Consider the following 25,914-nt stretch of genomic DNA (forward strand, 5'->3'; position numbering starts at 1 on the left):
TGTTGGAAGTCGGCCATTAGGGTTAGAAGAGAATGAACAAGGGTTTGGGACTTTGGGCCTCTTTTATAGATGAGATATCGGGCGGGCCTAAGGGACGGGCAGGTACCAATTTCGAATCGGGCGGGCCTAACGAGCGGGCAGGTACCGGTTGAGAATCGAGCGGGCCTAATGATGGGCCTAATGATGGGCCTAGGAAGTAATAAGATTTTTCAAATGTTTTGATTTTGGTTTTAAAATGAATAAAATATTAAAATAAAATAACGGAAATGAAAATAAATACAAATAATACAAGGAACTCAAATGGGGGAGAGTCTGGGTTTTCTGAATTCACCACATAAAATCATTTTTAAGAACAAATATTTAGACAAATTAAATCACGTTCTTTTTATAACTCAGAATTTCGGATAATGAACTATCCTAATTCTGGGAGATGTTTTCGTTAAAACTCGATTAAAATTTTGAACATGGTTTCATCATCTATCCTAGATAGAGAATTTGCTACTCATAATAAAAGTTCAAAACAAATATGACAAATAAAAGAGAAATAGGGAGGAATACAAAACTTTTATCACTGATTTTCCACTGGCAGCCAAACGCGCCCCTAAGGAAAATAATTTTCTCTTCTTCTCGGAAGTATTTTCTCTCTGGGAAAATTATTTTCCAGACATTTTTCTCATCTTCCCCACTGATTTCTCTCTCTCTTTACTGTATTTAACTTCTTCTAATCTTTCTCTTTCTCTGTTTTTCCTCTCTCTCACTAAAAGAGTCAAAACAGAAACAAAAGAACACATAAAATGATAATCAATGTTTGAATTTATGATCTCTTTCTTCCTCTCTCTCTCTACAGCAATCTGTTTGAATTCTTTCTCTTACTACAATCCCTGTTAATCTCTCTTTCTCACTAAGAAAAGATACAGAAGAAGACTAAGATAAAAATAATGAAGATACTCTCTCTCTAAAACTCTCTCTACAAATTTCACTCTCTCTCTTTAATCTTTCTGTTCTAGTTGAGCTCCAGGGAGGATGATAATCAACCCCCTAGTCGAGATGCCCCTAGAAGATGGCTCTGTCTTCTTTTTATAAAGTCCAGCTGAGAAGAATCCAATCCAATCTATTTCTTTGTTGTTATATTAAAGAGGGAAATATCTCATCCTCTCTAAAACTGATTTCGAATCTTGCTTTCCTTCTTTGCTGTGTTTTCTTTCTTCTTTCCATCATGAACCGAATATCTCCATCTATCTCTCTTGCTCCATCTCTGCCTCTGTTTCCAACCGAGTAGAGAAGAAAATATATTCTTCTCTATGAATCAGCCATAAACTGTAACCTTCCAATTCTTCTCTAGATTTCTCAATCGAATCCTATCTTGCCATCAATCTTTCTCCAAAACATTATCTTCAATCTTTTCATCTCTTTCCCTTTCAAGCTCTCTCTCGCTATTTTCATTCTCTATCTCTAGAATTATTTCCAAGATAACAATCAAAGAGAGACGTAGAAGAGAATGGGTGTTTCCGATAACCCACCCGTAAATGCCGTCCGCCCGTCCCTATCTAATATCCAATCTGTTTCCAATTAGGTTGTCAAATGACAAGGAAATAAAATATTCAGTTTAAATAGAGATGGGAGAAATGGGAGAGGATAATAACCAATGGACGTGCAAGTAGCTGGAAATAGGGGCGGCTATGGTGCTTCACGGATCAACGAAATAAATTGAAGTGGCCGCCGGATGGTATAACTACACAGGTGTCGCAAGGGAGTTTGCTGTAACGTGTGGGGATCACCGAGCTATTAGTTATCGCACCACACTGAATCATAGCCTTATGTTGTCCCAAAAATCACCCGAGTGCCCTCATGTACGTCCCGACAGTATACCACATGCGCCAATGATCGTCCGATCTTCCATTCTGTCGTCAACACATGGCCTACTCTGTTCTGGTCAACTGGTTATAAATACAACTTTGACTTAGTCTAACTCTTTCATCCAAGCTCCAGTTTGACTTCCGTTTTCGTCCACGAGTTCGTCTTCGGATCTACTTTTCAACCGATGACCAATGTGACCAAAATTTCCAGAATCACAAATGACCAAAATGCCCCCCAACATCTATTTTTCTCGATTTCATATGTTTTTCCCGCTGACTTCCGTAAAGACACCTGAGAAAGAACATCAAACAAATCATCAGAGTAACCGCTCGATTTGGACTAACTAACCCAAGTTAAGAGACTCAGATGGGACATTTTCATGTCTCATCACCTAACGGGTCGGGACTCGGGTAAAGACACCTTACCCGAGTCCCGCCCACGCCCGACCGATATTTCGGGCCGGGTATGCCCGAACCGGGTTCTTCTCGGTTGTCGGGTTTCCCCGGTCCGAGCGGTTAGGGCCGGGTTTCGTATTTCCGGACCGTTTTCCCAGCCCTAAGCATGTGACAGGTCTCTCACTTGATTAAATCAACTAATATTTAGTTTGATTCTTGTCCCTAAAATTTTTTATTCTAAAAAACAAGGGCTTATAGTACTCTAAAATAAAAGAAGCATTATTTAAAACCTACCTGTGATTTCGAGAAGGGATGTTACATTCTTCCTCATCAAAACAGAAACCTTAGAGGAAAGTTTGATTTATCTCATTTTCTTCAATCAGAGTTCTTTAAATTTGGGGTTATTGATATGATCTTTCTATCTCTACTAATAGATTCAGGTTCCTTATTTTTCTCCTTTCTCTTTCTACAAATCTAAACAGGTCATTTTCTCCCCCTCTATTGTTAAATAAGATTTTTGAGTGTTTTTGGCTTAATTTTGAACTGCAATTGGTGGTAACTATGAGATATGTACTTTGGAGTTCTCTTTTCTGTCGGAGACTTAACAAAACTCCTTTAGTGTATAGATGTTTACACTCATTACACAAAGAATGTTTACAAAGGTCAATTATTGTACAAGAAAATTAAGCTACAATGGAAACAACGATATTCTTGCATATATCGTATCATTTGATATGATATCAATCAAGTACCTACTAGACTCAATTAGTTGCTTGATTGGAGTTAATGGTATCTTGGGTTGATCTAATATGCCCTCTCAATTTCAACGGTATGTGGAGAACGTTGCGCTTGTCACGTAGTGAAGTAAACCGAGGTGTACACAATTCTTTTGTAAAACTATCAGTCAGTTGATCTTTAGTGGAAATAGACCTGACTAGAAGATGCTTTTGTTTTACCGTTTACCAAACAAAAGTAAATCAATTTCGAGTTGTGCATGAAAAGCGGTTTTGAAGTAAAATATATAGCACCAATATTATTACACCATAAGGTTAGTGGAGCAAAGTTTAACAACCAACTCTTGAAACAATGAAATGAGCCAAATGACTTCTGTTGATACACAAGTAATTGCTCGATATTCTATTTGGTGCATAAGCAATAAAAATGTCCACATGGTAGTTGTATGACCATCAACAAAAAAAGGTGGGGCAATACGGGATCTTTTGAGGAGAGAGAACGTCTCGTGCGATTCTCTCCCCTTTTTCCACCCGATAGAAACCTAGTTATCTCATCTTCCAACCGATTCATCTACTGAATAGATTTAGCTAATAATTTCATGGTGTATAATCAGATCTTCAGTTTGCTCCATGTAAGTACACAATTCACAATCTTCTAATACCCATTTGCTGAAACCTTAGATCTAGTTCTCCCTCTTCTTTCTTGGTAAACCCTAACCATTACCAAGCTATCTTCGATTTCATTCACTAAAATCTTTAATATAAGTATCTTTTGTACCAAATAATTTAATTGTCAACCAGTTTCATATGATCACAACCTAAAATAAGCAGTTCATTTTTATACCCAAACATGTCAACCCTAGATCTAGGTTTTCTCATCACATCGCAGCGGAGGAAGGAATCAGATGGGGGATAAGATAAATTGGTAACAATCTAACTCACTGAACCAGCAAAGGACAATAACATCTATCATACAAACAACTAAGATACCAGGAAAACCAACAACGAAGGTAACAAGAAAACCAACAACGAAGATAGTAGAAAGATCTTAAACCCTCCATGGATCTCATCTAGCAGAGGAGTTAACCTCCTAAACCTTTATCTCAGGTTTGGACTTTATGGTCTATATATGATATTTTCAAGCTTTCCGTACAACGTTGACTATATTATGCATGCCTACTTCATCTGCATCAATGAACACCTGGATATTATCTTGATATGCTGCCTACTTCATCTTGATCTACTAGTCATGGTTAACCTTTATGTCTATTTCGATCATATTTCTTTTCTTCGTTATAAAGTGGTATCATTTTGTCGACCTACTTCTGATCATTTTGATCGGCTATCTATTTTAGTCTTACCCCTCTATAACCGAAACCCAATTAGGAACATTAATCGACCACTTCTCGACTACTTTTGCCTCTCGATCAGAGCAGTAATACAAAGCATTCATCTGAACTTTCCCTTCAACCCCGGACGACACTATATCTCGAATATTAATCTCCCAGCTCACTTTTTGTTGATTACCTTTCTCTTTGGTTACCGAATAGATTTAATTCTTTATCCAAAGTCCTTAACATTTTCACTTCCACCCTTATTCGCAATTCATTTGCAACCCTTTGTTGGATTAGCTTTGTATTTATACTCACGCTATGAAGGCGATCCCAATTACCAGGTGTCTGATTCGTTTCTTTTTATTAGGAATCGAGCGGGTATGGTCTCTTTATTTAGAGAATACTGGCGGGATAACTCGGAATCATTTTTTGGTTCCTTCTTGCAGACATCCTTGTTTCTTTTTTTTGCATTAGTCAGCGGTTAAAAAACATAAAAGAATTACACCAAGTTCTCCTGAGTCTAATGACTCTGCTTTTATCTGCCTCTATAATATCTACTAGTGCTCGTAAAAACTCATTACTCTCTAGAATTAGGACACCATTACTCGGCTGCATCTTCGATAGGTAATCTGCTGCTTGATTTAGTTCTCGATATACATGGATTACTCGACACTCCTCAAATAAACCCCATAAATATCGTATCTCTTTCCATACTCGTATAGTCTTCCATGGAGGGACAAAATTTCCATTAGACAGAATTGTTGCTACCGTTGTCGAATCAGTCGCCAATATAACTTTATTTTGGTCATATTGCCATGCTAGACGTAAGCCTAACAATGCACCTTGGAGTTCATGCAATAAAACTGATTCACGCTTTGTCGACGAAGTCGCTGCAACTATTGCTTCTCCAGTACTTCGCCTTAAGATTGCCCCGAATCCGCCTGACTCCGCGTCATATGCACCATCTGTGTTCACTAGAGTCCACCCATTCTCTGGACCTTCCCATCTGCAAATTTAAGTAAACAGAGTTTTCAACGGAAGAGTAATATTCCATTGTCCAAGCAGTTCTCTACACGTCGGAGTATCAAGTACCTGACCAACCCAAGAACTAGCTTTTATTCTCACTTCTTCTGAAATTTGTCTGACGATCTCCTCCATCGAGTTCCGAACTCCCTGAAAAATGCGAGCATTTCGTTCTCTCCATATATGATAAATATATCCATTGAACACAAGACAACCTATTTTTGCTTCGACTTGATTTCCGTTAAACATTTTTGTGCACCATTCAATTTCTTCATCCCATTGTCCAAAGACCAATTTGTTAATACCCAGCTTCCTTAACAACACCTGCCAAATATGAGTGGAGTATACGCATCGAAATAACAAGTGATCATCATCTTCTTCACTTTGTCCACACAATTCACATATGTTAGGTACATTCATGCCCCAGGCCTGGAGCTTCGATTTAGTCTTTAATCCTCTCTTTAATGCCATCCATGCAACAAAGTTATGGCGTGGGATTCCATCACTACGCCATACAATAGTTGTCCACGGAACTAACGGTTTCACTCCTCTAAGCTTGTTGTAGGTGTCGTTGACGTTATATTCGTCTGTCTTAGTTACTTGCCAAATCGGTTTATCTTCCTCAATGCCTCCAATTATGACCTCTTGAAGTAATTCAACCACATCTCTCACTTCATAACTGAAATATTATGGTAAGGACCAAGCATTATTGGTAATATAGTTAGAGATCAAACCCTTGTTGCATAAATTTGGGTCGATCCTTCCACTTTTCACACACACATCATATAATAACCCCATCGGATGCCAGATATCGAACCAAAACTTGGTTTTGCTACCATTACTAATGAGGGTAGTCACAAACTGTTTGGCTGTGTCCCGACTATCCAGAATACGACGCCAACACCATGAACATTTCGCGGATATAGCCATGGTCCAGAATTCCTTGTCTCAGATCAGATTTATTTTAACCCATTTAACCCATAAAGTGTTTTTGTCGCTGACTATTTCCCATGTGTGTCTGAGGTTCAATGCCATGTTCAAACACTCAATATCACGGATGCCCAAACCACCCTCATTCTTTGGACGACAAATTTCTTCCCACTTAATTGCAGCATTCTTCTTTCCTTGTTCCAGCCCTGCCCATAAAAATTGTCTGAAAGCTCGATTAATTTCTTTGTATGCCCTCTTTGGAAGAACAAACACTGCTGTCCAAAAAATCAGCATACAGTTAAGGACTGCATTAATCAATAACAAGCGGCCTGCAAAAGATAAATATCTTGCTTTCCAAGTCTGAATTCGAGCTTGAATCTTATGAATCAACGGTAAGCAGTCAACATATGAGAGTCTCGACGAAATAAGAGGAAGTCCAAGGTATTTTATAGGTAATGTACCCACTTGAAAACCCAAAAGAGATTTAATCTTCTCCTGTTGCTCAGATGTCATACTAGCACAAAAAATTGTGCTCTTCCCTGCATTCACAGCCAACCCTGTCGATCTTTGTAGCCTATCAAGAGTTTTCAGAAGAGAGTTAGCCGTAACCTTGGGTGTCTGTTTAATCCATCTTCAATGTTACAGGATGCTAAGTACAAGTTTCATCTCTCTTTCAACCAGGCAAACTTCTAAGATCAAAGTGCACAACTATTTCAAGATGAACTGTCAGACTTGCAAGCTACAGAATGAATTTGTATTGGACCAAAATTCCACTCTACCCCCTAGGATTTTGGATTAATAAATTTAGATTTCAAACTTGAAACCAAAAAAAAAAAAAATGTTTCCTTCTACAAAATCATTATTTAAATTTTTATTTTCAAAACTCGTTTTTTTCCAAAAAAATGTTTTTCTCGAAAATCATTTTTTTTTCCCGAAAAGCGTCTTTATCCCAAACCCGATTTTTCTGACTACCGTTTTTTTCGCTCGAAAATCGATTTTTCCCCAAATAATTTTTTTCCCCGAAAACATTTTTTCTCCAAACCCAGTTTTTTTTACCGAAAAATCACATTTTTTTCTCGAAAACCGTTTTTTTCGATAACTTAAATTCTTTGAAAACTTTTTTACTTCATGAAGACTGTTTTCCCGAATTGTATTTTTCACGGAAAAAACCGTTTCCAAAAAAAATATCGGTTTCATGAAACCTCGGTTATCGAAAAAAATGGTTTTCGAAAAAAAATTATTTTGGGATATTTTTCGAGGAAAAAACGACTTTCGAGGAAAATTATTTTATGAAAAAAAAAATTGGTTTACGAAAAAAATTGGAAAAGTGTTTCTCGAGAAAAAAAAATTATGAAGAAAACGGAGGCTTCTCGAATGAAATGATATTTGAAAAAACGAGTTTCGAGAACAAGGTTTCTTCAATATTTTTTAAATTAAGCGTTTAAAAATCCACAAATAATAATAAATCATAGGATTCTTATTGGTTGCCAAACAAACCAAATATGACTTGGATTCATGAATCCGTGGATTCACCGACTAATGATTCCGTCATCCAGACACACCATAAGTTACTTTTTTTGCGCTCTCTCTATCAAGGTTCTGTATGGGCCAAAATCCGTCATCTACGATAAATGGGCCTACGGGATAACCAAACCCATGAATTAATGACTAAGGGGCCCGCCCTATTCATCTTCAGGTCAGTCATCACCTCCTCAGCGGACCTCTCACCGTATATCCGTAGAAGAAACGTTACAGTCATTCAAGATGGAAGTATCTCGAATATAGGGGGTTACGATATCCGTATTTATGGAGTAACTCCATGCGTTACCGCCTTAAAGAGACAGCTCACCGCTAGGTGACAGTCGACCGAGACACCATAAAATGACCGGAAACATGATGATACATATCATCGAGTATTCCTCAAATGTTACGGTCTAGCATCCAATTCTTTAGCAATCAACTGAGAACTGACTTTTAATTTCTTCGATCGTTCAAACCTTTGACAAACAATCTGCAACACATCTTTCTCCTAACAACCACTTTATCAAGAAAGAGCGACCAAGGAGAACAACCTTTCTTTCTCTCACCTAAACAACTACTTTATTTCTCTAAGGAGGCAGGTTACTTTATCTCTCCAAGGAGGCAACCTACTTTATCTCTCCAAGGCGGCAAACTACTTTATCTCTTCAAGGAAGCATGCTACTTTATCTCTCCAAGGAGGGAAGCTACTATATCTCTCCTAAGAGACTACCCGCTTTAGCTAGAAGGTCAGACTCTTTCATCATCCACGTGATTTCCTATAAAAGGTCGACCCTTCACTAAGGCAGACATTTCGCTTTATCTACGGTACACACCATCTTCACTTTATCTTAAAGATAGACCTCACAAGGGTTGTCTCGCACAACGACAAACCTCATAAGCTGTCCCTTTTCAAACAAGTCAATCTAACCCGTAGAGATCGAGTTTCGGCCACTCTGCAAGCCGCACCATACTCCGACTATCCCCATCAGCGTTAACATTCTAGGGATATCATTCATGTGTTTATACTTCTCATACAAGCTTACTGACTTGGCCATCGGAATCCCTTTGACCGACATCATCCTAGTGTACCCCAAGGATCTTACAGGCATGTGTGTTTCGTTTCTTGTCACAAATTAAGTCCAAGAACGTCGTCGGTGCTCATAAAAATATTAACAGGTGAAGGTCTGACTTCCAGTCAACGACCCGGTCCCCGCTAACTTCTTGACCCGCGACTTTAGCCCCATACAGGTTCATATAATGTAAAATTTGGATAAATCATCCAAGAAAAATTTCTCTTTGTTAAAAAGGATTCATTTGTTGCAAATATTTGATATATGGTGGATGACCACGAGACTTTGTAACTCCCACCACCATAAGTTTTCCACCATTACTTTGTATTCAAGCACCATTATTGTGACTCCCTATTAGTTATGTAACTTATCAAGAGGCTTATATAAACAGGTTCCTTGCTAATGAATTGGACTCTTCAAAAAATTTATTAAGTTGTAAAGAAATTCGTCGAAATAATTATCAGATTGAGGCTAGAGATGAAAATAGTGAAGATCTTATATACTAGGCATAACCCGTGCCCATAGGGTACGGACGATGTTATAAAACACGTAAGAATGTGATACATTAGAAAAAAAAACATATATTACTTGAGTCCAAAAAATTGATTTGCCCTTGCTCAAATGTACCTTTCATTGTTAAAATTAATTACTTTTATGAAGTACAATAAATCTACACCTACTACATATAAGTGATATCTCCTTTACGAAAAAAGGATCTTCATTTAGCAGAATTAATGGTCTGGACATCCTCACTAACGAATTTTAAGGAGTGGATCAGGGTACAAAATCAATCATTTTCAGGCAAATTAGAATTCAATGTTTTATTTGATGGTCACATTGAATTATAAGAAATGGCAACGATATAAGATCTAAATGAAAATTAATCAATAAAATACAACCTTAAAAGTAAACACAAAACAACATTAGACCAAATTATAAAAATGATTTTGAGTATCTATTTGTAAAGGAGCCATAAAAGTTATACTACATCTCATGCAAATTTCGACAAATGATATTAATGTGTGCAACTTCTGTCTTACCATGAAAACTGAACGTAAAACAGACTTTAGGTTGACTTCGCCTGAAGTTGCTCGCTATCAATAAACCTGCGAAAATACAAAAAAGAGATAAAATCGATACGAAGAAGTGATAAAAAAGATACGATAGAAAAAGAGTATTGGTACCCAATGAGAGTAAGAAGATGACAAACTAATAAACCCATCTAAAGCGCACATCAGGTTTTTAGCTTAAAAAAGTTGTTTGAAGCACGAATTAAAGATACCATAATTCATCTTAACCAAATAAGAGTTCATCGTTGCTAATAAAGCAATGAGATCTAAGAACGCTATTGAAGCTCGAAAAACTAAATGAGTTTCATCAAGCACCTAGTTTTGAAAATCCGGAATTGGTAGTGGCGTACAAAGATAAGATTCCTTGAATTTTTAAAACATCTTTCGACACTGAAAAATGCCTCTCGAACCCTAAGCAGTCTTGAAACCAAATGAAACCAGAGAACATTCATCTATAATGGAATAAAGCAGAAAGATATAAATAAGAAAATGGGAGGGTCTTACAGGTTTTCTTACGACAATCTCTGAACTCTATTGAGAATTTACAAGTTCTCCAACAATAAGTTTTTTAGCTTTTCTTATTAAACACCTATATTTGAACGCGCAAATTCTCCAGAAATGAGCTCCATAGTTAAGTACATCAAAATAGATAGTGCTATAGAGATAATTACCAACGGTTGAGAGCTGGTCCAACATGTTTTTTTGGTTAGAAATGTACATAATAAGTAACACTTTATTTTAGAAAAAGTGACATAAGAAATGAACATTAATACATTTAGAAACTTCATGTTATCAATCAAAATGTCAAAAACCAAAAATCAGAAGGAGAAGAAGCTCACCCTAATAATTGTGAAGCTTACAGTAATAATTGTGTAAAACACGTCGTATATATTTTATATTTTTGTTTCCTTTTTCTCTCTTTTACGACAATGATGTGTGATGTTGTTTCTTCCACCTTTTCCTGTTAACTAACAATCCCAGTAAAAAGGAACACATAGCATTTCTTAATACTCAAAATATACAATTTAAAGCAGAAAGAAGATAATCAAATCATAAATATCTGAAGAAATATCTATTTCAAGAACATAAAAGAAATCTAAGAATCGAAATAAGGTAATCTTTCGATTGAAATCTAAGAATTGGTATATTCAACAAAGAGCCAGTAAATCGACTTAAGCATTTGGTAAACTAAAAGAACATTCAAGAAAGATGATACCAAGTTACCCACAAAGTTGAAGAAAAGGTTGATTGTGGCCATTTGAGCACTCAGGTTACCATGTGCCTTCAAATACAGGTCAGGTTTCTCAATGTCCAGTAAGAGAGGATACAATATTGAAGGAATATCAGCATGCATTACTACATTAGCACCCATAGCTAGCAAGCCTAGCCCTGAGAGTGAACTTATGACGCATGCCCAACCTTTTGGATTCGTGATGAACGATGAACTTAACATGTTCTTGAACTGTTATCTATTAAATTAAATTTTTGTGTTTGCCTATTCCCATTATCTTCTTATCTCTTCTATAAGGGTTTAATGGGAGGTAATGAAATTGACCGCTTAAAGGGGAAAGAAAAGAGAAAGCAAGAGAATAGAGAAAGTCATTTAACGTGTTTAATAGGAGGTAATATAAATTGAATTCCTATGATGGAATATTTTAGATGTAAAGGGCAAGATTTGATATGAAAAGAAATGAACAATCAAGAATTAATTCGGTTTTGTTATATAGATTTAATGAGAGGGTGTACATTTTTTTATTCTATGAGGTGGGTAATAGATGAAACAGTCAATCTCATCCTATTTAGTATCATGTAACGACTAGGATTTATGAGGCATTAAATATTATGATATATTATGGATTGATAGCCAAGATTCAGTCAAACCAATCTAACCCAAAATGGACGTCCAGATTTATCTCACGGTTTGTCTCAGAGTTTGTCTTTGACTTTGGCCTAGTCAACACTCACCATCCTATTTATATAACAGATTACTTCCAATGCTTTTGGTCGAAAGCGTGACCTATGGAGACGATCGACTCTCTTCTCTGGATTATATCTCGTAAAGATAAAAACAGTTGAATCTTATGTTGTTGTAAACTCGAAGCTTTATGACCCTAGTGTGGTGACACTTTAACATGACCGTTTGGGACATCCTGGATCTATCATGATGAGTAGAATAATCCAAAACTCTCAAGGACACCCATTACAGAACCAGAAGTTTCAGACAAGTAAGGATTTTACTCATAAATCTTGCTCTTTGGGTAAATTGATTGTAAAACCATCTTTCACAAAAAGGTTATGTTTTTATTAGTGGCAATACAGATTTCTCTTGGTGACCAAGTAACCAAAGTATGCCCACTACATCTTCAAACCACTCTGAGATTTTTGCTCGTCATGAAGCTACGAGACAATTTGATGGCTAAGGTCTATTATCGGTCATATTAAAATTTCATGTGATCTACCTGAAATTACAAATCACCTACCATTATTTATGAAGACAATGCGGCTTACATTTTTCAAATCAAGGAAGGATACTTTAAAGGTGACAGAAAAACACATCTCACCCAAGTTATTTTTCTCGCATCATCTACAGAAGAATGGTGAAATTGATATTTAGAAGATTTAATAATGTGAGAATTACGTTGACTTGTTTACCAAATCTTTGCCTACCACAACGTTCAGAAAACTAGTATAAGGCATTGGAATGCGAAACTTGAATAATCTGATGATGTAAGACTACATCGGTCCTCGATATGATATTTATCAGGGGGAAAACATTATCATGTGAAGATTTCCACATCACTAATACTGGATCTTACACTTTTTTTTTCCTTTGTCCAGTTTTTGTCCCTGTGGATTTTTCTGGCAATTTTTTAATGAGGCAACAATTGCGTATCCAGTGTCACTCAGAATCTATATTATGGTACTCTTTTTTCTTTCATCATATTTTATCCCACTGAGTTTTTCTAACAAGATTTTAATGAGGCAATTATTTATGGTTGGCTGCCGACAGACAAATTTATGGTTGCCTTGAGTGTTTGAATTCAAAGTTTACTAAGGATGAAGTTTTGAATTCCTACCTCTTCAACGTGTCCCTCTTTGAAGTCCTTACTTGCATTACCACCTCCTCAACGTGTCCCTTTATGGGGTCTTTTCTCCCATACATTAAATACTATATATATAGAACTCATATCCCATTCTTCTTGGTAGAATCTGGTAAGAGAACGTTGGATTGAATCTCTCTTTCTCTTCTCACTTTTACCTTATAATTCTCATCTTTCTTATGATCTTTTAGTAAGTAATAAACAAAGAGTATAACAAAGATAATAATATTATAATTCCTATCTTTTCTCTCCACCAATTTCTATTTTATTACAACAACTATAGATGTTTCTGCAAATGATTAAATGCCTTATATTTTATGTCAATTTAAACTTATCTTTTTTCTTTTTTGAAATTTAAACTTACCTATCATACTAAATTTAAGGAGTATTTCATTAATCTTATATTTTACTATACTAATTCCTAATTTGTATATGAACTTTTGAAGTTCTACGATGACGGGAGCTTGTAATTATTTATATGAGAATTTTATAATTTCTTATATATCCTCATGGAGAAAAGAATTGCAATAGTTTTTCTAACATGGATTTGATTTTTAAAAGTTCTAATTTGTTTTTGTTCAGAGTTAAAATCGAACCAACAATTTGATTGTTGTTTAGCTGGGTGTGGAAAGAGACACCGAACATTGGATGTAAAGAGAAGTTTAACGAGGCCCCATTTTAAAACAAAACTCGATCTCATGTTTGTTGAACATGGAGTTTAGAGGGAGGAAGTGTCATAGGGCTTAAAGAGAGAAAGTGCTCCAGGGTTTAGAGAGAGGATCTTCCCCAATAAAAACCTAAGAATTTAGTAAGGGGAGCTGAAGATTGTTGTTGGGGAGCTATAAACATTAGTAAAGGTAGATAAAACTTATGGATTATTATGTTAAAGACCTTATATGTTACAGATTTTAGATGTGAAACTCATGATTTGAAGGACCAAAATGCAATAAGGTCAAATTAAATAGAACTAATAAAAATCTTTCTTCTTCACTTCGTTCTCCCTTTCGATTTTCGGGTTCTCCCATTCTCCCCTCCGACTTCTCCTTTTACACTCCCTTCCCTTCACTAGGGTTCTTTACATCTCTATAGAGGTCTTCATCTATAGTATCACTGTTTGATCGAGTACGTAGTTGTTGGTTCGATTCAAAAATATATTTTTCCACCATTTAAACAACATCAGAAATATCTTGAGACATAATAAATGTAAGCATCCAATAGAAGAAGAAAATAAAGATAAATAAACTAGTTTTTTTTTTTTTAAATGTTCAGCGTGTGCCTCGAACCCTTGACCTCTAAGGTGGAAGATTATACCTCTTAATTACCACTCCAACCAAGGGTTGTTGGCAATAAATAAACTAGTTGTTTATTGGTAATGGTCATTATAAAACTTGATTGTGAAGAGAAAAGAGAGGTAATATTGTTTGAATATTTAGGGTTTAAGGAAGAAAGATGACAAAAAAGAAAAATTACCATTAAATTTTGAGTTATTTTATTTTTGGCTCCCTACTTTGCGACCAACTTCCTTTTTGGCTCCCTGTTTTCGTAAATTCAAATTTGACCCCTTTTTGTTAAAATCGTCAGCTAACTTTAGTGTTAATTTTTTTTTGTTTTCATAACTACCCTTGTTATAAAAGTGATTTTGTCTCGTCTGAAAATCAGGGGCTCCGGCGAAGGGAAGAGAAGAAATGAGAGAGAGAAGAAAGAAGAGAGAGAAGAACAAGAAAAGACAAAGAGAAGAAGAAAAAAAGTTTGACGGTCGCCGAAAATTTTACTGGCCGGCGACCATCGCTGGAGAAGATGATGAGGTGGCGAGATAGCGATGACGTGAAACAGAGAGGTGATGAGATAAAAGTGAGAGAAGGTTCATAAGTTGGATTTGTGGATTCAGATTTTTCATGGGATCTTGATAATAAGAGATCGTTGACGGGTTATACGTTCACTCTCTGCGGGAGTGCCATAAGTTGGAGAACAGTGTTACAGTCAGTAGTAGCCCTGTTTACAACAGAAGCTGAATACATGACAGCGACATAGGCAGTGAAGGAAGCAATATGGCCGAGTGGTTTAGTTGGTGATTTGGGCCTGAAACAGGAGGTGACAAAGGTCTACTGCAACAACTAGAGTGCGGTTTATTTGACCAAAAATCAAATGTATCACGAGATAACTAAACACATTGACGTCAGGTATCAATTTACCAAAGGACGTGATTGAAGAAGGGAAGATCCCAATGAAGAAGGTGTAGACGGAAGATAATCCAACGTATATGTTGACCAAGGCAGTTATAACTTTCAATTTTAGTCATTGCTTAAACATGATTGGGATTTCCAGATGTTGAGTCCTTTAGAGGGCAAGTCCTAACATGGTTGAAGCGACAATGGCTTAGAGGCGTTGAGTTATGATGGTGGCAGATTAAAGTCAATAGGAGCATATTCAAGTCAAGGTGGATAATTATTGAAAGTGTCTTGAATATGAGTTGATACCTAACCGGGTGTACGTCCCACCAACCCGCTTACAAGGGTTTCAGCGCGGAATTTGGGACCCTTTAGCAGAGCTGATTACCGAGATAGAGTTGGAACCCTACAGAGCTGGACTCCGAGATAAAGCTGGATGAGAAGCAGAGCTTTTGTTGGTTATTAGTGTTAGCGTATCCATGTGTATTTCAGATTTGAAAAGAGAGAGTTGGTGAGGCAGTGTGTTAGAGGGATTAGGGATTTAGTGTCTACATAAACTAAAACCCTAGGAGATATTTGTGTTGAATTCTCATGAATCTCTTGTGTAACTTGTTTGCTTATCATAGTGGAAATTATCGCGTCAATATCGCCGTTGAGAAGGTCTCACCAACCGAACCACGTAAATCTCTTGTGCTCTGTGTGATTGTTCTTTATTTTCTATTGCTTTTCTTGGTTTCTTGGTTATTTCATAACATGCGTTATATCATATTTTTTTTAAAGAAGTTAACCATGGAAGAAGGGGGTTCCAAAAATATGAAATCTACATCGATTCCAACTCCTTAACCTATTTCTGGGCAAGGAGGAGTTTCTCATGAGGTATACAACCATTCCTCGACCCATTTTAATATTTGATGTTTCAATGCGTATTGTATAGTTTGGTGCGAAAAAAATACAAGTCTCGGTTATGTGGACGGAGTGGACCAGTTTGGGGTCTTTCTCACCAAAATGGATCAAGTAATCCGTGCAGGTGCGAAAGACCTCGGACTGGACCAGTCCGTCTAATCGTTGAACAACACCTTAGGGCCGACCCATGGGGGGTTAAATCATCACACAAAACCCTCTAAATGTGTTCGATATTATAGTAAACAACATTCCAAACATGTTATAAGATGTTAGCGACGTCCACAATCATTCAAACAACAAATTAAGGATTTTTTTGAACAAACCTTAAGGAGCAAATATTTCTAGCTTGATTTCTACTTTGTCTTAACCAAATGATTGTTGTTTCAGATGATTGAGAGAGTACGAGAGCAACATTTTGAGAGAGACGAGTGAGAATATGAGAGATTAGGTGGAGAGATTAGTTCGTTTTGGAGAGGGTTTTAGAGAGAAACGACTGAAGATTTTCGTGGGGGAGAGGACTGTTGAGTTATGGATGAATTAACTTAGGCGTTAGATTTAGACAGAGAAAAGTTAGGGCTTGTCTATATGTTTTCCGGCGCCTATAGAATATTTAGCTGTTGAGGTCGGTGCTCATAGAGCCGCCCGCTTACCGCCATTTGGCCCGGTGCCTTTAGAAGCGTCACATAAATAATTGTATGGTGGAGAAAGGCAAAGGTGACCCACACAGGCCCTATCTCACCCTCCTTGGAGGGTGTGTGGGACACAAAGCATGTGACAACAGCTGTGTTCCGCCATCCCCCTCACGTCTCTGTTTCCCCTATATATACACCCCAACCTTCTACTCCACTGACTTTTTTGACTCTTCTTCCTCTCTCTGCATTTCTTTCAAATATTCAATATCTCTCTCTCTCTCTACTCTCTCTCTCTCTCTCTCTCTCTCTACTCTCTCATGGACGACTGAAACCCTAAAACCTCTCCTAAAACTTGAACCAAGTGAAAAACCAAAAAAAGTGAAACTTCTGTATCATTAGTTCTTACCTCAATCAATGGAGTTAGTAAAGGGAATCTTTTTCTCATACATAGTATTCTGTTTTGCTTTACTCCCAAGAAAAACTTCACCACAGTCAGTTAATGGAGAAGAAGAAGCTCAACAGTTACTTACTTTCAAAAGTAAACTTATGAATCCAAGTGTTCTTCATAACTGGCAAAAGAATCAAGATCCTTGTTACTTCAATGGAGTATCTTGTAAGCACTCTCAAGTTTCAGCTCTAAATCTTGATAATATACCATTAACAGTTGATTTATATCTTGTTTCTTCATTTTTAATGAGTTTGAAGAGTTTGGAAAGCTTATCCTTAAGATTTACAAACATTACTGGAAATTTCTCTTCACTTACTGATTCTAGTTGTGGTGGTTTGCTAAGAAACTTAGATCTATCAGGAAACAGTTTGTCTGGTTCTATTTCAGAAATTTCAAGTTTATCATCTTGTTCAAGTCTTAAATCACTCAATTTATCTAGGAATTTGTTTGGTGATTTGAGAGGAAATGATGAATTAAACATGGGTTTTCAATCTCTTGATCTATCTTTTAATCAAATTTCTGATGATAATGTTCTTTCTTGGATAATCTCTGGTGGTTGTTCTGAGCTTAAATACTTAAATTTGAAAGGAAATAAAATTGAAGGTGAAATTCCATTATCAAATTGCTCAAGTTTAGACTATCTTGATTTATCTTCTAATAAATTCTCTGGAAATTTTCCATCCCTTGGAAACTGTGCAAGTTTGAAACATCTTGATCTTTCTGGGAATAATTTTACTGGAGATATAAGTGATGGACTTACAAAATGTAAGTATTTGAGTTTCTTGAATCTTTCATGTAACTTACTTTCAGGAAAAATCCCTTCATTTCCAACTGAAAACTTGCAATTTCTTCTGTTATCTTCAAATAATCTTCAAGGAATGATTCCTATTCACCTCACTGATTCTTGTTCAACTTTATTGGAGCTTGATCTTTCTTATAATGGTTTGTATGGTACACTACCTAAAAAGTTAGGTTCTTGTTCTTCATTAGAACTGATTAACCTCGGAACGAACAATTTTTCCGGTGAGTTTCCTATTGATATTCTTGTTCAGATGACGAATTTGAAGAAGATGATTTTATCATACAATAATTTCGTCGGTTCGTTACCTGATTCTTTATCTAAGTTGATAAGTTTGGAGTTGCTTGACCTAAGTTCAAATAATATTTCTGGAAGAATTCCTCCAGAGTTATGTCAGGATCTTAATAGTAGTTTGAAAGAACTTTATCTTCAGAACAATTTAATTACAGGGTCAATTCCAGCAACTCTAAGTAACTGCTCTAAACTAATTTCACTTGATCTTAGCTTCAATTATCTTACAAGAACTATACCTTCAAGTTTAGGTTCTTTATCTCAGCTTCGTGATCTTATGATGTGGATGAATCAGTTGTCCGGTGAGATTCCAGCAGAGCTCAAGTATATTACTACACTTGAAAATCTCATTTTAGATAACAATGGACTAACTGGAAGTATTCCATCTGGTTTAAGTAACTGTACTGATTTGAATTGGATTTCATTGTCAAGCAATTTACTTAGTGGTGACATACCAGGATGGATTGGTCAGTTAAGTAAATTAGCAATTCTCAAACTTGGAAACAACTCTTTTTCGGGGTCGATTCCAGCAGAACTCGGAGATTGTCGAAGCTTGATATGGTTGGATCTTAATAGCAATAAATTGAGTGGAAATATTCCTCCCACACTTTCTAAACAATCTGGGAACATAGCCGTTGGTTTGATTTCAGGGAAAAAATATGTTTATCTGAAGAATGACGGGAGTCGAAGTTGCCATGGAGCTGGAAACCTCCTTGAATTTGCCGGGATCAGACAAGATGGTTTGAACAGAGTCCCGACGAGACATTCCTGCAATTTCACTAGACTTTACTTTGGTAATGCTCAATACACATTCAACAATAATGGCTCAATTATATTTCTTGATCTTTCTTATAATATTTTGAATGGTAGTATTCCAAAGGAATTTGGGTCGATGTATTATGTTTCCATTTTGAATCTAGGCCATAATAATCTATCTGGTTCTATACCAACAGAACTAGGTAACATGAAAAATGTTGGTATTCTTGATCTATCTAACAATCAACTCGAAGGTCGGATACCCAATTCCCTATCTGGACTTTCTTTGTTAACAGAGATCGATGTTTCAAACAACAAGCTTTCTGGACTGATTCCTCAATCGGGTCAGTTGGCACTTTTCCCTGCTTATCACTACCAAAACAACGATGGTCTTTGTGGGTATCCTTTACCTTCTTGTGGAGATTCAAGCTCAAATTCTTCATTGTCTCGGCATCCGAAATCTCATCGAAGACAAGCTTCTCTTGCCGGAAGTGTTGCTATGGGTTTATTGTTCTCTTTCTTTTGCATTTTCGGTTTGATTATTATTATTGTGGAAAGAAGGAAGAGACAGAAAAGGAAAGATTCATCCTTGGATATTTACATTGATAGTAAGTCTCATTCTGGAACTGCAAATACAAACTGGAAGCTCACAAGTGTTCAAGAAGCTTTGAGTATTAATCTTGCTACCTTCGATAAGCCTCTTCGAAAGCTTACTTTTGCAGACCTTCTTGAAGCCACTAATGGCTTCCATAACGACAGCTTAATCGGTTCAGGTGGGTTCGGAGATGTTTACAAAGCTCAACTAAAGGATGGATCCATTGTTGCAGTGAAAAAACTAATACATATCAGTGGACAAGGAGATAGAGAATTCACAGCTGAAATGGAAACAATTGGGAAAATCAAACACCGAAATCTCGTTCCTCTTCTGGGTTACTGTAAAGTTGGAGATGAGAGATTATTAGTCTACGAGTACATGAGATTCGGAAGTTTAGAAGATATAATACATGATCGGAAGAAAGCAGGAATCAAACTAAAATGGGCAGCCAGAAGAAAGATCGCGATTGGAGCAGCAAGAGGATTAGCTTTTCTTCATCATAACTGCATTCCACATATAATTCACAGAGACATGAAATCAAGCAATGTTTTACTCGACGAAAACTTGGAAGCTCGAGTTTCAGATTTTGGAATGGCAAGAGAGATGAGTGCCATGGATACTCACCTCAGTGTTAGTACTCTAGCAGGAACACCAGGTTATGTTCCACCAGAATACTATCAGAGTTTTCGATGTTCAACTAAAGGAGATGTTTATAGTTATGGAGTAGTTCTTCTTGAATTACTAACTGGTAGAACACCAACAGATTCAGCAGATTTTGGTGATAATAATTTAGTTGGGTGGGTGAAACAACACGCTAAATTGAAAATAAGCGATGTTTTTGATCAAGAGTTGATGAAAGAGAATCCAACATTAGAGATTGAATTACTACAACATCTGAAAGTTGCTTGTGCTTGTTTAGATGATCGACCTTGGAGACGACCAACGATGATTCAAGTAATGGCAATGTTTAAAGAAATTCAAGCAGGTCCAAGTATTGATTCCTCTGTTAATACTGTTGATCCTGATGATAGTTTTAGTACGGTTGAAATGGTTGATATGAGCATAAAAGAAGGTGAATCTGAAATGGGCAACCTGTAGACTGTAGTAGTAGCCGCAGCAGCAGCAGCAGCAGCAGCAGTAGTAGAATATCCCTTATGAAGTTTACCATAAGAATTCTTTGATGAGGAAGGTGATTGTTATATAAATTAACCCTCTGTTCTTTTCCACATCAATGGTATACAAATATCTTTTCTTTTTATCTTTATTTTTTGTATAAAAATGTTGTATCATATCTTTTCTATCTAAATATGTTTGATTTTCTTCAATAGCAAATCGGTGGCTTGTAGAACTACAATTCATTTGGTGTTTGGATTAAGTACAGGAAGGTTGTTCAAGTTGTAAGCCCAGTCTTTTTTTGTTCTACTTTTTGTGTATATATAATAAGGTGTTTTAACTCCAAATTTTGTGCATCTCATAAAAAAAAAACTCCAAATTTTGAAAGGGATATTTTGCAAAAGGGGCAAAGTAATGTTCCAAGTGATGAATTTGGAGCACAAATTTTTAAACTTTTGAGTTTGGGGCATTGACTAACTTTGACTTAATTTTCCATCCGAAGATAATAAAAACTAACTTTTAACTTAACTTTCCATCCAAAGTTAACGGAGACTAACAAATGTTAGTGTCACGTTTTCATTACCGTTAATTTCTAGCATCAACGACTCAAATTATTTCGCATCAAATGATCAGAATTAGGTCATATTTTATGACAATAACTTCTTCTTGTGTAGAAGAAACTCACTCTTAAACCAATGCAAACTCAATTCTTTTGATAATTATAAGCTACTTAGTTTAATACAAGTTTTACAAAACACTAAAAAAAACTACATGGTTCTTCCATATATGGGATCCATCAATTCATTAACATGAACATAACCTGCATTCATGTTAATGAATTGATGGATCCCACATATGGATGAACCATGTAGTTTTTTAGTGTTTTGTGCAATTTGTATTAAAATTAAGTAGTTTATAAAAGCTTTTACGAAAAGAATTGAGTTCGCATTGGTTTAAAAGTAGGTTTTTTCTTCCTTAAAAAAAAAGTGGGTTTCTTGTACAGGAGAAAAAGTTATTTTCATAAACTATGAGTTAGTTCCGATCATTTGATGCGAAATAATGTGAGTCGTCGATGCTAGAAACTAACGGTAATGAAAATTTGACAGTAACATTTGTTAGTTTCCATTAACTTTGGATGGAAAGTTAAGTTTAAAGTTAGTTTTTGTTATTTTTGGATGGAAAATTAAGTAAAAGTTAGTCAATGCCCCAAACTCAAAAAATTTAAAATTCGTGCTCCAAACTCATCAGTTGGAACATTACTTTGCCCCTTTTGCAAAATATCCCATTTTGAAATCAAAGGAATGATGAATCTCTTCAAAAGTTCTATTCATTGACTAATCCTTAAATGGGTTCATCTGTATCATTGAAATCATTAATGGTGACTGTGTTGTGGGGTTTTCTTTCTTTTGTCATTATCTTCTCTCTCACACTCTCTCGTATCTCTCTCTCTCTCCTATTTCTCCCTCTCCCTCTCTCTCTCTCTCTCAAATGTAAATGTCTGGTGTCTACCGTGTCTTCGTTGGAGTGGACCCCATTTCTCTCTCCTATTTCTTTTGGTTAGAAAACCGATTGATTCAAATATAAGGAACTTAGCAGTACCGCCCACCAAAGATGTAGAATTAGGGATAGCCCTCGTTTTTTTTTTTTTTGATGAAATAGGGATAGCCCTCGTTTTTCATTTTTTTTTTATGAAATAGGGATAGCCCTCTTATAATATGGGTACGATGGAGTAAAAGATAGGAGAAAAACAACAAAATATATATTGATCGTTATTTTAAAGCCTCTAGATGTTTACATAACTATAATTCTCTCTAACTATATCACTACAAGAATGAAAGAGGGGATCTTATATATAGTTGCTTATGCATGGCTTTAAGGCCCATGCACAATTTTAAAGCCTCTAGATGTTTACATAAGTATATTTCTCTCTAACTATATCACTACAAGAATGAAAGAGGGGATCTTATATATAGTTGCTTATGCATGGCTTTAAGGCCCATGCACAAGACACTAGTACCTATGATATGATGCTTAGTCTCTAAGGAATTGAGATAATCTCTAAGTTCCTTCCACATCATCCTTTTAGCCACCTCAAGTTATGACCTTAAGAACCAAACTTTAATCCTTATCAAAGTAAATGATATAGGCACACCCAAATTAGATGGTCAACCATATAACCATATTATAACACTCCCCTTGGATGACCATCACTCCACATATTGCCTCATTAAAATCTTATCAGAAAAATCCTATAGGACAAAATCTGATAGAGAAAAAAGACTACAATAGTAAAAATCCTGAGTGACGTTAGATACACAAAATGCTGCCCCGTTAAAACCTTGCCAGAAAAACCCATTGGGACAAAAACTGAACGAAGAAAAAAGAGTACAGAGTGTAAATATCCAATATTACTGATGCGAAAATCTCCACATGATAATATTCTCCCCCTAATAAATATCATATCGTGGACCGGTGTACTTTTACATCATCTGATTATTCAAGCTTCGCATTCCGATACCTTCTACTAGTTTTCGGAACGTTGTAGTAGGCAAAAACTTTGTAAACAAGTCAACATAATTCTCACATGATTTTATATCTGAATATCAATTTCACCATTCTTTTGTAAATGGTATGAGAAAAATAATTTTGGTCAAATGTGTTTCGTTCTGTCACCTTTAATATATCCTTCTTTGATTTGAGCAATTTTAAAGCCTCTAGATGTTTACATAAGTATATTTCTCTCTAACTATATCACTACAAGAATGGAAGAGGGGATCTTATATATAGTTGCTTATGCATGGCTTTAAGGCCCATGCACAAGACACTAGCACCTATGATCTTAGTCTCTAAGGAATTGAGATAATCTCTAAGTTCCTTCCACATCATCCTTTTAGCCACCTCAAGTTATGACCTTAAGAACCAAACTTTAATCCTTATCAAAGTAAATGATATAGGCACACCCAAATTAGATGGTCAACCATTTAACCATATTATAACACTCCCCTTGGATGACCATCACTCCACATATTGCCTCATTAAAATCTTATCAGAAAAATCCTATAGGACAAAATCTGATAGAGAAAAAAGACTACAATAGTAAAAATCCCGAGTGACGTTAGATACACAAAATGCTGCCCCGTTAAAACCTTGCCAGAAAAACCCATTGGGACAAAAACTGAACGAAGAAAAAAGAGTACAGAGTGTAAATATCCAATATTACTGATGCGAAAATCTCCACATGATAATATTCTCCCCCTAATTCCACTTAAAAACTAATAAAAAGAATAATGCGGTTACCTTTTTTAAATATCATATCGTGGACCGGTGTACTTTTACATCATCTGATTATTCAAGCTTCGCATTCCGATACCTTCTACTAGTTTTCGGAACGTTGTAGTAGGCAAAAACTTTGTAAACAAGTCAACATAATTCTCACATGATTTTATATCAGAATATCAATTTCACCATTCTTTTGTAAATGGTATGAGAAAAATAATTTTGGTCAAATGTGTTTCGTTCTGTCACCTTTAATATATCCTTCTTTGATTTGAGCAATTTTAAAGCCTCTAGATGTTTACATAAGTATATTTCTCTCTAACTAAATCACTACAAGAATGGAAGAGGGGTCTTATATATAGTTGCTTATGCATGGCTTTAAGGCCCATGCACAAGACACTAGCACCTATGATATGATGCTTAGTCTCTAAGGAATTGAGATAATCTCTAAGTTCCTTCCACATCATCCTTTTAGCCACCTCAAGTTATGACCTTAATAACAAAATTTTAATCCTTATCAAAGTAAATGATATAGGCACACCCAAATTAGATGGTCAACCATATAACCATATTATGACACTCCCCTTGGATAACCATCACTCCACATATTGCCTCATTAAAATCTTATCAGAAAAATCCTATAGGACAAAATCTGATAGAGAAAAAAGACTACAATAGTAAAAATCCTGAGTGACGTTAGATACACAAAATGCTGCCCCGTTAAAACCTTGCCAGAAAAACCTATTGGGACAAAAACTGAACGAAGAAAAAAGAGTACAGAGTGTAAATATCCAATATTACTGATGCGAAAATCTCCACATGATAATATTTTCCCCCTAATAAATATCATATCGTGGACCGGTGTACTTTTACATCATCTGATTATTCAAGCTTCGCATTCCGATACCTTCTACTAGTTTTCGGAACGTTGTAGTAGGCAAAAACTTTGTAAACAAGTCAACATAGTTCTCACATGATTTTATATCTGAATATCAATTTCACCATTCTTTTGTAAATGGTATGAGAAAAATAATTTTGGTCAAATGTGTTTCGTTCTGTCACCTTTAATATATCCTTCTTTGATTTGAGCAATTTTAAAGCCTCTAGATGTTTACATAAGTATATTTCTCTCTAACTATATCACTACAAGAATGGAAGAGGGGATCTTATATATAGTTGCTTATGCATGGCTTTAAGGCCCATGCACAAGACACTAGCACCTATGATATGATGCTTAGTCTCTAAGGAATTGAGATAATCTCTAAGTTCCTTCCACATCATCCTTTTAGCCACCTCAAGTTATGACCTTAAGAACCAAACTTTAATCCTTATCAAAGTAAATGATATAGGCACACCCAAATTAGATGGTCAACCATATAACCATATTATAACACTCCCCTTGGATGACCATCACTCCACATATTGCCTCATTAAAATCTTATCAGAAAAATCCTATAGGACAAAATCTGATAGAGAAAAAAGACTACAATAGTAAAAATCCTGAGTGACGTTAGATACACAAAATGCTGCCCCGTTAAAACCTTGCCTTAAAAACCCATTGGGACAAAAACTGAACGAAGAAAAAAGAGTACAGAGTGTAAATATCCAATATTACTGATGCGAAAATCTCCACATGATAATATTCTCCCCCTAATAAATATCATATCGTGGACCGGTGTACTTTTACATCATCTGATTATTCAAGCTTCGCATTCCGATACCTTCTACTAGTTTTCGGAACGTTGTAGTAGGCAAAAGCTTTGTAAACAAGTCAACATAATTCTCACATGATTTTATATCTGAATATCAATTTCACCATTCTTTAGTAAATGGTATGAGAAAAATAATTTTGGTAAAATGAGTTTCGTTCTGTCACCTTTAATATATCCTTCTTTGAT

At 35.9% G+C, this 25,914-nt stretch overlaps 2 protein-coding genes across 2 annotated transcripts in view; both read left to right on the forward strand.

Annotated features, from left to right (window-relative positions):
* Nucleotides 1–25,914, forward strand: part of LOC147537822 (uncharacterized) — an 82,133-nt gene that overhangs the window by 10,996 nt on the left and 45,223 nt on the right. The window lies entirely within an intron of this gene.
* On the forward strand, nt 16,929–21,087 carry LOC147537823 (systemin receptor SR160-like). Its single transcript, XM_086641080.1, has one exon. The coding sequence runs from the start codon at nt 17,153–17,155 to the stop codon at nt 20,723–20,725; it is 3,573 nt and encodes a 1,190-aa protein (XP_086497206.1). The 5' UTR covers nt 16,929–17,152; the 3' UTR covers nt 20,726–21,087.

This window comes from Eschscholzia californica, unplaced genomic scaffold, assembly GCF_041429995.1.
Source record: "Eschscholzia californica isolate CP2 unplaced genomic scaffold, dmEscCali1.0.p SCAF_5, whole genome shotgun sequence".
NCBI classification, from domain to species: Eukaryota; Viridiplantae; Streptophyta; class Magnoliopsida; order Ranunculales; family Papaveraceae; genus Eschscholzia; species Eschscholzia californica.